Consider the following 15,629-nt stretch of genomic DNA (forward strand, 5'->3'; position numbering starts at 1 on the left):
GAAACTGAGCCTCAGATATAAAAACATAATTCTCACAAGGATTTAAGATATAGAAAATGTCACAAACTGAGCTCGAAGTCAACATTATAAAATATTTCAATATGAGTTTAATTGATGAAATTTGCACAAATCCAGAATCTTTAATATTTATAATCCTGATTATTTTATCTATATACAATCCACAATTACAGCTACATACTTTTATTGCATTAGTTCTTTTATTTGTTACATCTGAGATTTAAATGAAACATCTAAGAAATACATTATTCCTCTGGATTTTATGACATTTTGTTCAATAACAAATCTTTACAATGAACACCCCAACGTTGAAAATAGATTGCAGTTGAAAATTGATTGTAGTTACAAAAGGAAAACACAAGATGGTGACTTTGCATCAGTGAGAAATTTCCTCAATCACATTGTTTCTAGATGGACCCACTTAATGTAAGAGTCTACCAGACAACTAAAGCTTAATCATGAAACATGACATTTCATCTTTCACGCATTCTCTCATCCAGGTTTGAATGTCAGTCGTGGCAGATAACCTCCGTCTGTGGACACCGGTTAGCGGTCACCAAACATTCTCCACCAAAGCTTCAACCTCTGTTGCACAAGCACCACTGGCTCCTGAAACCTAAGGAACCTTGCTGGTAACCATGTTAAACTGGCCTAACGTTACCTGAACTCATGACTAGCATGTATAATTAATCTCCTCCGTAATCTACTCACCATCACAGAAGGAACCTGACTCCATTAGCCTGTCTATCTGCACTGGGGTTGGACTAAACTTTGGAGTCTCTTCTCTTAAACAGGTAAGATAACTAAGAACCTTCTGTGTGATTTAGTGTATTGATCCAGTGATACCCATTTTAACCTCTCATTTTTCAGCAGTCAGCAAATGTAAACCTCCAGACAGGCTGTATAATTTTTAGAAGTATTTAATATTCAATGAAGGCTCATTACAAATGATGGAATTATTCAGGCGTTGGGGGTGTGGAGGTTTTCAAAGAATCCATGTCAAAAGACCACCGATAAGTGGATATCATGTCTTACAAATGGGGGATTGCTTGTAAACCTTTGTAAAACAAGTTATTGTTGATAACAAAACACAGTGCCTTGGTCTATGTGGAAAGAGTGACATTAAAAACGCAAACAAAACGTCATTCTTGGATCCCACACACTGCAAAAATAAAGTATGGTATGGTTGAGAAGCTTTTTGTTGCACAAATCGCACTTTGTAGTGGAGAACAGTTCCACAGTTTATAAAAGGCCGTTGTGAAGAACCCTATAAACCACCTTTATTTTCAGGAGAACCTGATTGTACCCGTATCTTGCAATTCATTGATGTTTCTTTTGATTCTTTGTTTAAGATCATGACTGAACAAAGGCAACGTGCACTGTCCACATCCGGAGAGGCTCTTTACCAAGTACTTGGTCTTGACAGAAACTGTACCTATGATGACATCAAGAGGTCCTACAGGTAAGGGGTGATTCACATACGGTTTTCCCATCGAAGCTTCGCAATCGGTATCTGCAAAGATACTATTTGCAGAAAGGCCTCTAGGGTGAACGAGGGAGCCCATGATGAAGAAAGTGCAAAACGGCGACTCGTTCTTTTATAATCTCAGCCTTCAGCTGAAGAGCTACATGAATATAATATGACTTCCACGAAACTAAAATATTAATTATGCCCAACAGATGGCATACCTTATTTTACTGGGATCAGGAATGATGAAAGAATCCTGCATGTTCATGGGTGTACGATGCGTGTATGTGTGTGTGCATGAACGATTACTCACTTTAAAGGGATACTCCGACCAAAAATGTAAGTTCTGAAGCAGCATTGACTGCCATAGTAAGAACATTTGTTTAGTAGTGTTTTGGTTCTCTTGAACACCAAATAATAGATTTGAGGAATGTAGGAAAACAAACAGTACTGGGGCACTTTTGACTACCATTATAATTGTTTCTATGGCAGTCACTGGTGCTTCCGAACTGTTGGTTGCCATCAATTTTCCCAAATATCTCTAGTTGTTGTTAACCGAACAAAGAAATTGCTACATGTTTGGAACAACTAGAGGATGAGTAATTAGTGACAGAATTGTCCTTTTTGGGTGGAGGATCCCTTTAACTTGGATAATAGAGTGGAACGTGCACGGCTTGCCTTCAGGACGCCATATGACATCATAATGTGGTCACCCATGTCTGTTGGTTGAAACCTGCACAATGTGTTATACAACACAACACCCTGGGACGGAAGATAAAAAAAGTTACATTCATTTAAAATAATCACTATTAAAAATAAGTGTAAACAAATGCATACTATTTTATTGAACTATTTTGCTCTGTCAACAAAAAACGTGTCTCGTTCTCTGATTTCTCTTGAAATGAATGTGCAACTTAAAACATGAAGTAGAACTTCATTAGACAAGCTAATTCCAAACGCCATGCCGATGTTCCAACGGTGATATTTTCTAATTGCTTTCATTTACACGCTGTTCGAGAAAGCATTTAAATGGTTAGCATTTTAACAGCACTTGTTTGTGGTTAATGAATATATAATCATCACAACTCTTGCAGACGCCATTGGCTTAATCAAAAATTAACAAGCAAGCATGCTCGGAGCATTATAAATTGTTAATAAGAAATTACAGTTTTTGGTTGAGCTGCAAAAAAGATCATAAATTATACAGACTATGGGGCTGTGCTATTAGCTTTCCGTCATCAGCTGTTGGTAACTATAAATTTAGCATCAAACTGCTTTCAAGGCCTTTTATCCAAAGTGACATAGGCCTAAAGCGCATTCAAGGTGTTCATTTAGGCTTTACCGAAATCGAACCCATAACATCAAACATGTTCTGAGATCTTGATAATATCAAGTTCGGTAACTCAGATTGATCAACTACCATCTTGAACATATAGAGGGATATAACGTTTCACAACATCATTAAGTGTCAGCTGAACTGCAGTGCTGCACGAGAAGATCGAGTTCGAACATGCTGACATTCATTTTGAGCAGACCCGAACTGAATCAGACACGCAGACATTTGCAATGCGCGGCTGGTTCTAATGGGAAAAATGTCAAACTTGGTGACGTTCCTCTCTTCGCCACCCTCGTGTGCTGAGGAACTACTGGAGGCACTAATGGGATCTGCGGTCTTGCCGACTCAGACAGGTCAAGCCGTGTGCGCACAAGACAGCTAGCCGCTAAAGATCACACCCCGCGGACATCATCAAACAGACAGGCAACATTTTAAACACGTTAATGAGTCTGTTCTCACAGCGTTTGAGGCCTATTTTTGTTTCTTAAAAATTATTATTTTTGAATGCCACTTCAGGTCACTCGTTGCTCACAGTCGTGGAGTGAATGTGCATTCTTTCAGAGATTTTGTGTAGATAAAAACATATCTGGGGTCATGAAAGTACATTCATATACCACAGATGCTTATATCAAACGGAACATGTGTAATCGGAACAACTTTTGTCTAAGTTTTGTCAAAAAAATGTATAGCCTAAGTTTTCCTATTAAGCTTTTCTATTGACCAAGAATGTTCTTCCTCGCATTTTAGGAAGCTTGCTTTGAAATATCATCCTGACAAGAACCCAGAGAACCCAGACGCCACCGACAAATTCAAAGAGCTCAACAATGCACACGCTGTTCTGTCTGACAGCACCAAAAGGAACATTTACGACAAGTACGGCTCTTTGGGCCTGTATGTGTCACAGCAGTTTGGGGAAGAGAATGTGAACACGTATTTCATGCTCTCCAGCTGGTGGGCTAAGGTGCAGTATTTTATTTCTCTCTTTTATTTTTTGTCTTTATTATAATTATTATATTGTCTTTTTATACACTTGAAATGGAAAAATAAACGGCTTTCAAATGTGATCGCCACTTTTCATTCGTTTTTATTTGAAGACAAATAATCACATACAGCTGCGTGTAATGTTATATAAAAAATAACTTAAACGTAGAATTTGATATGCAATACAGGCTGTACTCTACAATCAATATGAATATAGACTCAAATATGTAACTGTATTCTTGTGTTTCAACTTATTCTGAATCTAAACTAAAGCCTTTGTCTGATTCTCATTTGTAGGGTCTGTTTGCCATTTGCGGCTTGCTGACAGGTTGCTATTTCTGTTGTTGTCTGTGCTGCTGTTTCAACTGCTGTTGCGGAAAGTGCAAACCCCACACACCTGGAGAAGAGGACCCCGAATCCTACGTGTCCCCAGAAGACCTAGAGGAGCAGATTCGCACCGACAACGAGAGGGGTAAACCACATAACACTATGACAACACTGCTGACCTGATACAAAACTATTTAGTTTTATTTTGTATTACAAAAAGCAGAAAATGCTTAAATGTCAAAGATTTTGGCTAATCGCAAGGAACACTTCGTGCGGTTCAAGAAACATACGTTTTCTGCTTACAAAAATAAACAGATTTGATACTTCTGAGCCAGATGTTTGGATATAATATGCTGCTCTTCTGCCAGTGAGCTGTAGGAGGTTTTTTACATCTTCTGTTGCAGTCCCTCACAAAAGTGATAATTACAGTCTGAGTCATTTCTCAGAGTGTGTTTGAATACTAGTTTTTTATAGCATTCTCACAACAAAAATAAACAATTTTCTTACGTACACTTGTACGCAATGCAGGGTGCTACGACAAGAACTACAATTTATATGATATTTTCCACATAACGGACAGTAGTTCATTTAAAAACACATCGTGGACGAATCTAAGTTTGCCTTGTTTACTGAAGTTAACATGCTGTCATCTAAACAATCAGAAGAACTTGAAACAATTAAATGAAACAGAATCATTTAAGACGTCAATGTCATCCCCGCATGGTCTTAGATCAAAAACTATCCTGGCACAGAACAGCAAGAAAACCTTGTGAGCCAGTGGGCTGCCCTTCAAACCAGTAAAACTTGGAGGCTCAATGAGGTCATGAAAGTGCAGCCAGCAGGGGCAGGCCAACAGCAGATTGCTGGGACGTCCTTGGAGCGTATTAAAACAATTTATATTTCAGCGGGACGTTCAATTAGGAGTGTGAAATGGAAAGACATTAGACAAAGTAACCTCTTGTATTTTCCACATTGATCATTTGTGACCTCTCTTGTGTGATTTTGGTTTCCCAGATGGCGACACTCCGATTGTGCTTCAGCCAACCAATGCTAGCGAGAAGACCCAGCTGATTGGTGATGGACATAGAACGTACACCTAAATGCAACACAAGATGAGATGGATGTTATAAAATTCTATTTAGATATATGGATATGTTTGGATGTCTTTTACAATATACAGCTGAGGAATATAAAAAAGAAAATACTCAACCTCTTAAACTGTGTTTGGCCATGCTGTTTGTAAATAACAGATATTATTCTATGCTTATGTTTTATGTGCAACAAGAACGATGGAACGTTTTTCTGTGTATTAATAAACATAAAACACAACATTGAATTCAGAAGTTTTTAGATAACACATTTTATTAAAACATTGTATTTGTACTCCAATATATAGGCTCGATATCTTCGTAATGTTACAGACATGTTTGCACATAAACAATATCGCAAACTTACGCATAACACATAAAACACGATATTACAGCATTCCAAAAACAAACAAAAGATCTTCCTTCGAGCCGGATTCGAACCAGCGACCTAAGGATTACAGCGAGACCTCTACAGTCCTCCGCTCTACCAACTGAGCTATCGAAGGAGATTATACCTACAGAATGTTGTATTTAGGAGATATATGTACGTTAATAACGTATAATAACATTGCGCTAAAGATTACAGTCAACATATGAGAAGCAATAAAGGCAGAGAATACAAAGAAATGTTTTTGTTGTTACAATTGTTACCTAAGATACAATAAATGAACCGAAAAACAGTTTAACATGTAAAATCCGTTCTTTTAATAAGAGATAGTTTAAGCTAAAGACAAAAAAGATGGTCAATGTAACAAAATAAGAGCTAACTTAGCATAACGCCAACGTCATAAAAAACGGTTGATACGCGTACAAATATTAAATTGTATATACAATATATCCTGCTATCGTGAAAAACCGATGTGGGGGCCAAGCTTCGTCAATGGGGAATTAGCTCAAATGGTAGAGCGCTCGCTTAGCATGCGAGAGGTAGCGGGATCGATGCCCGCATTCTCCAATCTCTTTTCCACTTGCCTATTTTGAGAAAAAGTGTTTCGTCACAGTTACAATAACATACATTGCAAAAACACGTTTATGTTGATATGTATCTTTTTAAGTGTATGCTAAAACGCAGAACGTCGGCTAATACACAAAAGCAGCTTTGATGCTTATCTTACATCTTAAATCTAACGTGACAACTACAAATTCATATAAAAAAAAAACTCATTCATCTTATGGTAAAACCGAATTTAGGTGCTGTGACTTTCTCTAATCGTCCTGTATTCATCAGGAGATACGCAGGCTATCAATTTCATATATGGGCACGTAAACATGGCATCCCTGACGTGAGTCTTTCTAAAAACAGCGCACACAGATAGTGGGCCTTTGCCATAAGTTACCTCATTATAGAAAGAACACACACACACACACACACACACACAGTTGGGCACTGGCGAGGGCCTGATTCCACCCGCGTGCAACAACTTAAATTTTTCACTCCGAAACGATCTCATTTCAGTCTTCAGTTGAATCAAGATGGACAGCTTGGAGAAGCAGCTCATTTGTCCCATTTGTCTGGAAATGTTCACGAAACCCGTTGTGATTCTTCCTTGTCAACACAATCTCTGCCGGAAATGTGCTAATGACATTTACCAGGTACCGTTTCGACATTTCGTGTTTGTCGTCACAACAATTTATAACAATAAAACGCGTATTTACAAAATTACAAATGCACGTTTCCACTGTGGCCTACATGGTTATTTTTCATATATTGTGTTATATCGGTTATCAAAATGATGTTTTGGGCCACTCACATTTTATTTGGCATCATTACGTATCAAATCAATAGAATTTTGGAAACGTCCCTCCGTAAACGTTTTGACATTATTCATCCAACGTCATTTTGACCCCTCCCCTAAACAAAATAGTGGATTACTCAGTCAACATACATGGATTTCATGTTTTGGCTTTATTCTTCATTTATGTTTTTATTTCACCAGAATAACCTGTACATGTAACCCTATGTTGAAACACCATGCCTCCCGTCCTTTGCATTTAACCCACTCAGTGAATCTTTTAAAGGGGTCATATGGCACGAATACGTGTTTTTCTGTGTCTTTGGTGTGTTATAAGTTCCCCATGCGTGTATTAGACATGTAAAATTAAATTTTAGTATAATAATAAAGTAAAATTAGTAAAATTAAAGTATCGGAACAAAAGATGCATTGTATCAGCGAATGCTCTGCAGATGTGCCTGAAACGCCTTGTGTGACCACACCCCCAAATATCGACATCAGTTAGTGGTATGACTTAAAACCACCCACCTTTAAACGCAAGTAAGGTGGGCGTACCTGTCAGTACAAGTGCTTTGGAACTTGATGATGACTAACCCCATGCACTGGTTAACTGGCCAATCACAGCACGCTTCGCTTTTCAGAGATGAACTTTGTAAAAATATGACTGCTTTTCAGAGAGGCGGGGGAAAGATGAAATACAAACATGCAAAGTGTTTTTGAACCTTAAACACATTGATGTTCATCTAAAACTAACGATTATATTCGTTTTAGCCATGTCATTTGACTCCTTTACAGATGTAATAATATAATAATTCGTCCCCAGTGATGCATACAAAAATGTGTTTTATTCATTTAATATCCCGTCCCCGTGCAGGCTTCAAATCCATACCTTCCGACCAGAGGAGGAACAGTGTCATCAGGTGGCCGTTTCAGGTGTCCGTCCTGCAGGCATGAGGTAATACTGGACCGTCATGGAGTCTACGGTCTGCAGAGAAATCTTCTGGTGGAAAACATCATCGACATGTACAAACAGGACTACATCAGGTTAGATAAATAAATCTCACAATACATGGGTTGTTCACATGGCTTAACCAGATGCCATGTGAGCAACCTCATGTCTTGACTAAACAGAGAGACATGTTTCAAGACATACAGTTTAATCACTATTAAAATTGAGAGGAATAAGTTTTATAAATGTCTAACTTTGCTTCTTTTACATTATACTGATAGTAATAATCCTGCACCTTTTGTGTTAATATATTTTTCATATTCACTTTTTATTCAACGATTGGAAGATGTTCATTTCCTGGCAAGAGCAGACATCTTGCTTTTAAGAATGAAATTCCCCAAGGCTGAGTGATGATGTTCTCCAACGCCTTGTCAGTTTTTGCTTCCCACATATGTATTTAACTGTATTCATGAGCCCAAAAAGCTTCTTGAGCAAACTGTGTGTTATAAGGCTTTGCGTTTCAGTGGAAGGCTGTGCAGTACAATACACTTGGGGTTTTAAAGTGTGACTACAAAGACCTGTTACTCAGACGGGTCAAAAGGATTGGGATGATGGTCAGCTAGCGGGAGCCTTATTTTTAGTTCGACACCAGACAGTGATGAGTCTCCTGGGCATAGTCACAGACCTTCTGGCGTTATTAACCTTATAGGTATTTCAATAAAGTGGCACTGTCCTCATCTGAAAAATTTCCAAAAGATCAGGAACCCATTTTGAATATGCGATGCTACAGTAGCACCGGTACACCGTGCAACTGCTCCCTCTAAAGGTGTAGTTTGGGAAACACGCCTAGAAAAGGTATAACTGGAGTTAGGTTGTACCTTTAGAGTCTTCGTAGCGTGCTAAGAGACTACGTTGTTGGGAAACGCAGCCCTGTTTGACATCTCTCAGTGCTATGGGTGTCTCTGGAATGGCGTTGCAATGGTTTGAGTCCTACCTCTCGGGTAGGTCATTCAGAGTATCCTGGAGAGATGAGGTCTCCGCGTCCCAACAGCTCAACACGGGGGTGCCACAGGGCTCAGTGCTTGGACCACTACTCTTCTCCATTTACATGACATCCCTCGACTCAGTCATTCAGAAGCATGGCTTCTCCTATCACTGCTATGCCGACGACACACAACTCTACTTGTCATTTCAACCGGACGATCCGACGGTCGCTGCTCGCATCGCGGCATGCCTGAGTGACATCTCGCTTTGGATGAAGGATCATCACCTACAGCTAAACCTTGCAAAAACGGAACCGCTTGTGATCCCGGCCAACCCAAAGATTCACCACAACCTTGCCATTCAACTAGGCTCATCAACGATTACACCGTCCAGCACAGCCAGAAACCTGGGAGTGGTAATCGATGATCGGCTTAACCTCACAAGTCATGTTGCCAGCACCACCCGGTCCTGTAGATTCATCCTCTACAACATTAGGAAAATTAGACCTTTCCTATCGGAGCACTCTACGCAAGTAGAATGATCTACCAGCTGCTACAAGATCAGCAGACTCAGTTGCCATCTTTAAAAAACGCCTAAAACGCATCTCTTCCGTCAACACGTCGCTGATTGATTTTTCCTAATTCTCTTCCCTTTCCTTCTTTAAAAAAATAAATAAAATAAAATTACTAACCTCACTATTCTTAGCTTTTTATACTGTGCTAGGCTTTAATGGACTAGTTTGATGCACTTATGTATTTTGTTGCCTATGTTGTTATAATTGCTTCCAATGTTTCCTCATCTGTAAGTCGCTTTGGATAAAAGCGACTGCTAAATGACTAAATGTAAAATCTCAATTGTTTGCTTTTCTTAATCTTTCTGTCTGAAAAGCAGACAGTTGCACCTCTCCTCTGTCCGATCTCAATAATGTCTCAAATTGGGCTCATTGTTAGTACATGTTAATGAATGCATTTACTAATGTCCATATATACAACCTTATTATAAAGTGTTACTAATTTAACATAACCAAGAACTCTATACAATTTAATTTGCTATAAAATAACAACGTATAAGTTGTTTGACAGACTGTGGTTTCAGACAGTATAAATCTGCTTTGTTTAACCTCAGATGTCAGACCTTGACACTCATTGATCTCTTATTGTCAATGTAACAGCAGCAGACCATCTCCTGAGAGCAAGGTTGACCAGCCAATGTGTGAGGTCCATAAAGACGAGAAAATCAACATCTACTGCCTGAACTGCGGCGTTCCCACTTGTTCTATGTGTAAAGTGTTTGGCTCTCATAAGGACTGTGAAGTGGCTCCCATTAACAGTGTGTTCCAGACAAAAAAGGTAAAACCGCCACACTTTCAGAAGCATATACATATTTATGCTTACCTACACAAGTGCCCAGTTCGTGTCAATGCGTGTGCGCGTTGGTCTATGTAGCTGCTGTTTTTTACAGTTGTGTGTTAATATGCTCACGCACGTTCCCATCTCCAGACAGAGCTCACGGATGGAATAGCAATGATGGTGGGAAATAATGACAGGATCCAAGGCATCATCAGTCAGATGGAGGAGACCTGCAGGACCATAGAGGTTAGTAACCTTATGTGGGGGCTTCTCCCTCCTCCTTAAGCTTGACATAAGCGCAGGATTATTGATGAAAAGACCAAGAATGGTTCCTCTGACAAAGATACACACGCTCTGGCATCGATAAGCCAGGCAGGCGGGAAGCTGGACTTCTCCAGACTTCACAGTTGCTTTCACAGAGAGCTAAATGATTGACACGCGAGCCGAAATTAGCGGCTTCGCCTGAGTATATGTCTGATGTGATGGAGTCATTTGTGAGGTTGAAGGTTGAATGTGGTTTGAGAAATAAACAGTCACTGTGTGCGTTACTATCGATTGGAGAGAAGAAAGTTGTAAAGCTTAAGCTTTGATATCATCACTGTCCTTCCAAAACCTTGGATGTCCAAATGCGCTGTTTTTCAGGAATTGGAGAAAACATGGTACTTTTTAAATGATAATACTGTGTTGTCAAAGTTAACAAGCACTTTTAATACCTTTAATGGTTAGATATTAGCAACACCCAATGACAAAAAAAAATTAAGTTGTGTTTCGCTTTTATTATTACTGTTTCTTTATGAAGTTTAGCATGATGAATAAAAAAATATAGTCACCCATCATCGCTTCATCTCAAATTTCTAGAATTTTTGAATTGACAATTGGAAAATAATTTAAATATGTGACAATTTGTACAGTTTTAGTTAATTTGCAATATACTGATATATCATATATATACACACACATTGACGATACAAAAAATAAATATTCCCACCATAATACGCACAACAAAATTGTACAAGAACTATAAAAAGGTCACGGAAAAAAGTCATGAAATATGGAGATACAAGGTTTCAGAAGGACAGGAGCGATGTATTTTTTTATTATAAATTGGAGACAAAATAGGGCGTAACATAAATGAATAATTCAATAAGACTAGCTAGCTTGGGACTAGGTGTGTGACTGTATTGAAAAACATATTTTTTATCATTTTGTTCCACAATAACTTGGGCAACAGGATACATTTATAAGTGTGTCAACAGCCATATTTTCCCCATTATTTATAAAAAGGTTACATTTTTACAGAGGATTCAGAGACTGTTTCTGTGTCTAATTGTCATTCATGCAAGGTTTATTTTATATTTTAGTTTCATATTCACTTACATTTTTCAATATTCATATTCATGTCATTTACCAATAGAAAGGTAAACATCTATTCTCCTCACAGGAAAATGGAAGGCGACAGAAATCCCAGGTGTGTGAAAAGTTCGACCACTTGTATGCCATCCTGGAGGAGCGGAAAAGAGAGATGAACCTGAAAGTGGCCAGCGAAGAGGAAGAGAAATTAAACTACATTCGTGGCCTCACGAAGAATTACGGAGATCATCTGGAGTCCATGACCAAAATCATGGAAACGGGAATTCAAACGTTTGATGAACCTGAGATGGCTGTTTTCTTAAAGGTCTAATTTAACTTTTTAAACCAGGGCTCGACATTAACGCTTGTCCGGGACAGATTTATGTTTTGTAAGTGAGAGGGAATTTTACTTTCCCGACCGGACAAAACAACAGTGCTAGGAAAAAAATCGGTATGAGCCAAGAATAATAAGAATAGGTGCATTACAGAGCTGCATCTTTGTGTGAACTGCGTTTGTCGTCGTTGTGCTTGTTTGTGTGACAATAATCAATGGCGCACCGCATTGATAACAATCGCGCCGCCCGATTCGCGTCATTCACATCGCCTAGCGCGAGTTCGCGTCTGTTTGTGTCTTTGCATTGGCTTTGTTTGTAATTTAATCCCGCAAACCGCATACTTTCATGTTTGGTGTGAACCCGCTAAAGGCTCAAGATAAATCGATTTAAGTTTTAATCGCAAAAACGAATATAAATTGTGGTGCGTCATCAGTTAACCTCACACACGAACATGCACAACGATAATCGCACTTCGCGAAACACGCAGCACTGTTTCATGCACTTGCCAAACGCATGGGAAATGTATTATTCACACATATATTTTGCAAACAGATTATCTATCACTTGTGTTTTTGACCCAGTTTTTTCAAGCGGTATCACTGTTTTGAAAGCGGTTCTGCTTACCGCAGGGCAGGCTCTCTGCACTACCTTCTCTGTCTCCTCATTCCCAATCTCCTCTCTGTGCATGCCGAATCTATGGTTCTATTATATCATGAATGTCGGGCTGCTGCATAAAACCTTTACTTACCTTTACTTACCTTTACTTACCTTTACTTACCTTTACTTACCTTTACTTACCTTTACTTACCTTTACCTACCTTTACCTACCTTTACCTACCTTTACCTACCTTTACCTACCTTTACCTACCTTTACCTACCTTTACCTACCTTTACCTACCTTTACCTACCTTTACCTACCTTTACCTACCTTTACATTTTTCGTCTGAAGGGTCTACCCGCGCCTCCTTAACGATTGTTCTCCATGATCTTTATACCTATTTGACATGCGCTGCACACTGACGCTGTATTCTCACAGTTGTGTGATTGGTTCCGTCCAGTGTCATTTAAAAAGAGCCAATGGGCTGCTGATTAAGTGTCTCATGGGCCGACAAATAGAGGGTATGCATTGACGTCACTAACCCACATGAACACGCCCTCTTCCCGTTCCTCTGAGTGGTAAAACACGCAGCAAAATGGCTGAGGAGAAAGAAAGAAACCGGGACTAAAACACGCAATTATTTGCTGAAATTACAAGCAATCCAACACAACTCCATATAACTGGGGAAAGACTTTAATTCGCTCCCCAATTTCTATTTAGCCCATGCTCATGTGGTTAACACAAATCTGTATAAATTGGGGGACTAAGAAAAGCATTAAAGCATTAATTTCCTCTTTCGATGTGAAACCACTAACGTTACACACACTTTCCAAAACGGGAGCTACGAATGGAATACAAATGCCAGCTGATCATGACTGTATTAATACTCTTTAACTGTAAATACGTCACGATAAATACGCTAATCAATACGCAACTAGCCCATTTTGGAGATGTAAAAATACAGGAAAATGGCCGATTACCAATCCAGCGCTGTACACTAATGATGGTTGAGGATTTGTCTGCCTCTGCACTGTATGAGGACATAAACACATCTCAAATTCATCTCAAGAAGTTCCTTAAAGGGTTAAATGCTCGTAAAATAAACTCTCTAAGCAACGCTATCCTCAAACACACTAGAACTCAAGCGTCATCCCGACGATCCATCAAAATAAAAGTCCCGTTGACTTCAACGCTCAAAAAAACGGTATTATCCTAGTACCCCTGTAGTAAATTGATAAACTGTAGTAAACACCGTAGTATACTATTGTAAAGTTCAAAAACTCTATAGTATCTAGAAATGTTACTGAAGTTTAGTATAGTAAATAACACTTTAGTATAATAAAGTAATTTATGTGGAAACGTATTCCTCTATTGTGTAGTAAAAAAAGTAAAAATACACAAAGTAATATTTGTACTCAGACAAGTGAATGACAAACATGACAATGATTAATGTCAAGCCATGCCTTAAACAGTAATCATGAATAACTGTTAAGCTTATGAATTCATTAGTCAAAACCTATAAAAATGTTATATTTTGATATAATTGGCAAAATAATTTTCTTTACCTTATTCCAAACAGAGTGCCAAATCCCTGTTGCAAAAGTAAGTGCACATTTTGCAGATTGAACGTGTCTTAAGTTTATTTTTATTTTTAACGTACACCAAATAGATTTCTTGTTTCTTAGGATTGCAGAGGCATCGAATACCTCCCACCTGCAGCGAGTGGAGCGTTGCTACCAGAGCATGGATCATTATTCTGTGAGCTTCAAGAGAGAGGGCAGGGCCCTAAGCAATATTGACTTCACCAGAGGTAAAACTCACCTGAAATACTCATAACTCTGATTTAACTTTAACTATAAACATGTTTGCCTATAAGTTAAGTTTGCTTGATGAATAAATTCGAAAAAACTGATTTGAAATGACTCATTTGCAACTTGTATAATCTTTTAAGCATGGTTCCTAACTGGGGTTAATGAGCAATCAGTTGACAAGCCAGCCTCCCCTTTCAGTTCAACTTTCAATCAAACCGCCTTAAATAAAGATTTGTGTTGTTGATACTCTAAATGCGTTATGGAATCGGGACTTCTGCATAGTTTTGAACATTCATGGTGTTGTACACTGCAGAGGATGAAGAAGAGGAGGATGAAGAGGAGGTGGCAGCTGATACAGGAGCCCGAGCAGAACAGACAGCCTCTGGAGGTTCGGACACGCTGGGCAATTTGGAGGAACCCCTACATCCCCTTCTGCCTCCACAAACCCAGGAAAAACACACACTTGCCACGTCATCCTAACTTCTACCATTTACTTTTATCATTTTCGCATACCCGGAATTACAAATATAGATCCCCTCTTCTCCTTGCAACCTGACCAGAAACACATGAATACCTATAGAACTATAAGTGACTGTGGTTACTATTTTACTCAAACCTAAAAGTCACTAGATTACTAAATTTAAATGTAGTTGACTAAAAAATCCTTCCAAGATTTATGGTGTTGTTTACTGCGTAGGGAGTTTCCGTGTGGTATTTGCAAAGCCATTGGCACGGTGTGGTATTTGAGTTATGAATGATTCCCTTGAAATGGTCCCTGTATTTCTTATTTCTAAGTGTCAATGGCAAATAAAAGACTACCTGTGTTTGTTTCAATTTCAGAACAGAAATCTTCATGAAATAATGAGTGAAAACAGTTGCGTAAAATTCTGTTCAGTTGCTTTGGGTCATTTCATCACTCCTGTATCACGTACTGTATCAATGCCTACTTTGAGAAACAGCCGCCGCAGGCTGTGGAAGTGATCTCCACGATTCGCTGTAACAAGTGTTGTTCACAGTTCCTTGATGGTCGAGCTGAAATAATGATGCCAGGACATTGTGTAATCCATATATTCTGGCCCAGTGGAGGGTGATGGGTGACAGGATGTGCTTCTGTGGCTGGCTTCACACAGATCATATCTACAATCAACTTGATTAGGCCCAGGGAGCTCAACCCAAATCTCAACGTGTTGTGGCTTTTACCACAAAAAGTAAAGGATCAAGTGAAAGAAATGTTCTTGGTGTCTGGTTAACTTAAGGGGGGTTTGTCTGACCAGAACATTATTAATAGGTTTTAGATATGCC

General features: G+C 38.9%; 2 protein-coding genes across 2 annotated transcripts; both read left to right on the forward strand.

Annotated features, from left to right (window-relative positions):
- Positions 1-1,373: 1,373 nt before the first annotated feature.
- dnajc5b (DnaJ (Hsp40) homolog, subfamily C, member 5 beta) lies at positions 1,374-5,441 on the forward strand (the record flags this gene model as incomplete). Its single annotated transcript, XM_079487829.1, has 4 exons — positions 1,374-1,480; positions 3,570-3,783; positions 4,101-4,275; positions 5,145-5,441. 4 exons carry the CDS (start codon positions 1,374-1,376, stop codon positions 5,228-5,230), a joined length of 582 nt encoding a protein of 193 aa, XP_079343955.1. The 3' UTR covers positions 5,231-5,441.
- Positions 5,442-6,477: 1,036 nt separating this feature from the next.
- trim55b (tripartite motif containing 55b) lies at positions 6,478-15,165 on the forward strand. Its single transcript, XM_079487632.1, has 8 exons — positions 6,478-6,811; positions 7,826-7,995; positions 10,056-10,233; positions 10,384-10,479; positions 11,675-11,908; positions 14,096-14,118; positions 14,202-14,326; positions 14,641-15,165. The coding sequence occupies exons 1-8, from the start codon at positions 6,692-6,694 to the stop codon at positions 14,805-14,807; spliced, it is 1,113 nt and encodes a 370-aa protein (XP_079343758.1). The 5' UTR covers positions 6,478-6,691; the 3' UTR covers positions 14,808-15,165.
- Positions 15,166-15,629: the final 464 nt, after the last annotated feature.

This window comes from Barbatula barbatula, assembly GCF_947034865.1.
Source record: "Barbatula barbatula genome assembly, chromosome: 23".
In the NCBI taxonomy this organism is placed as follows: Eukaryota; Metazoa; Chordata; class Actinopteri; order Cypriniformes; family Nemacheilidae; genus Barbatula; species Barbatula barbatula.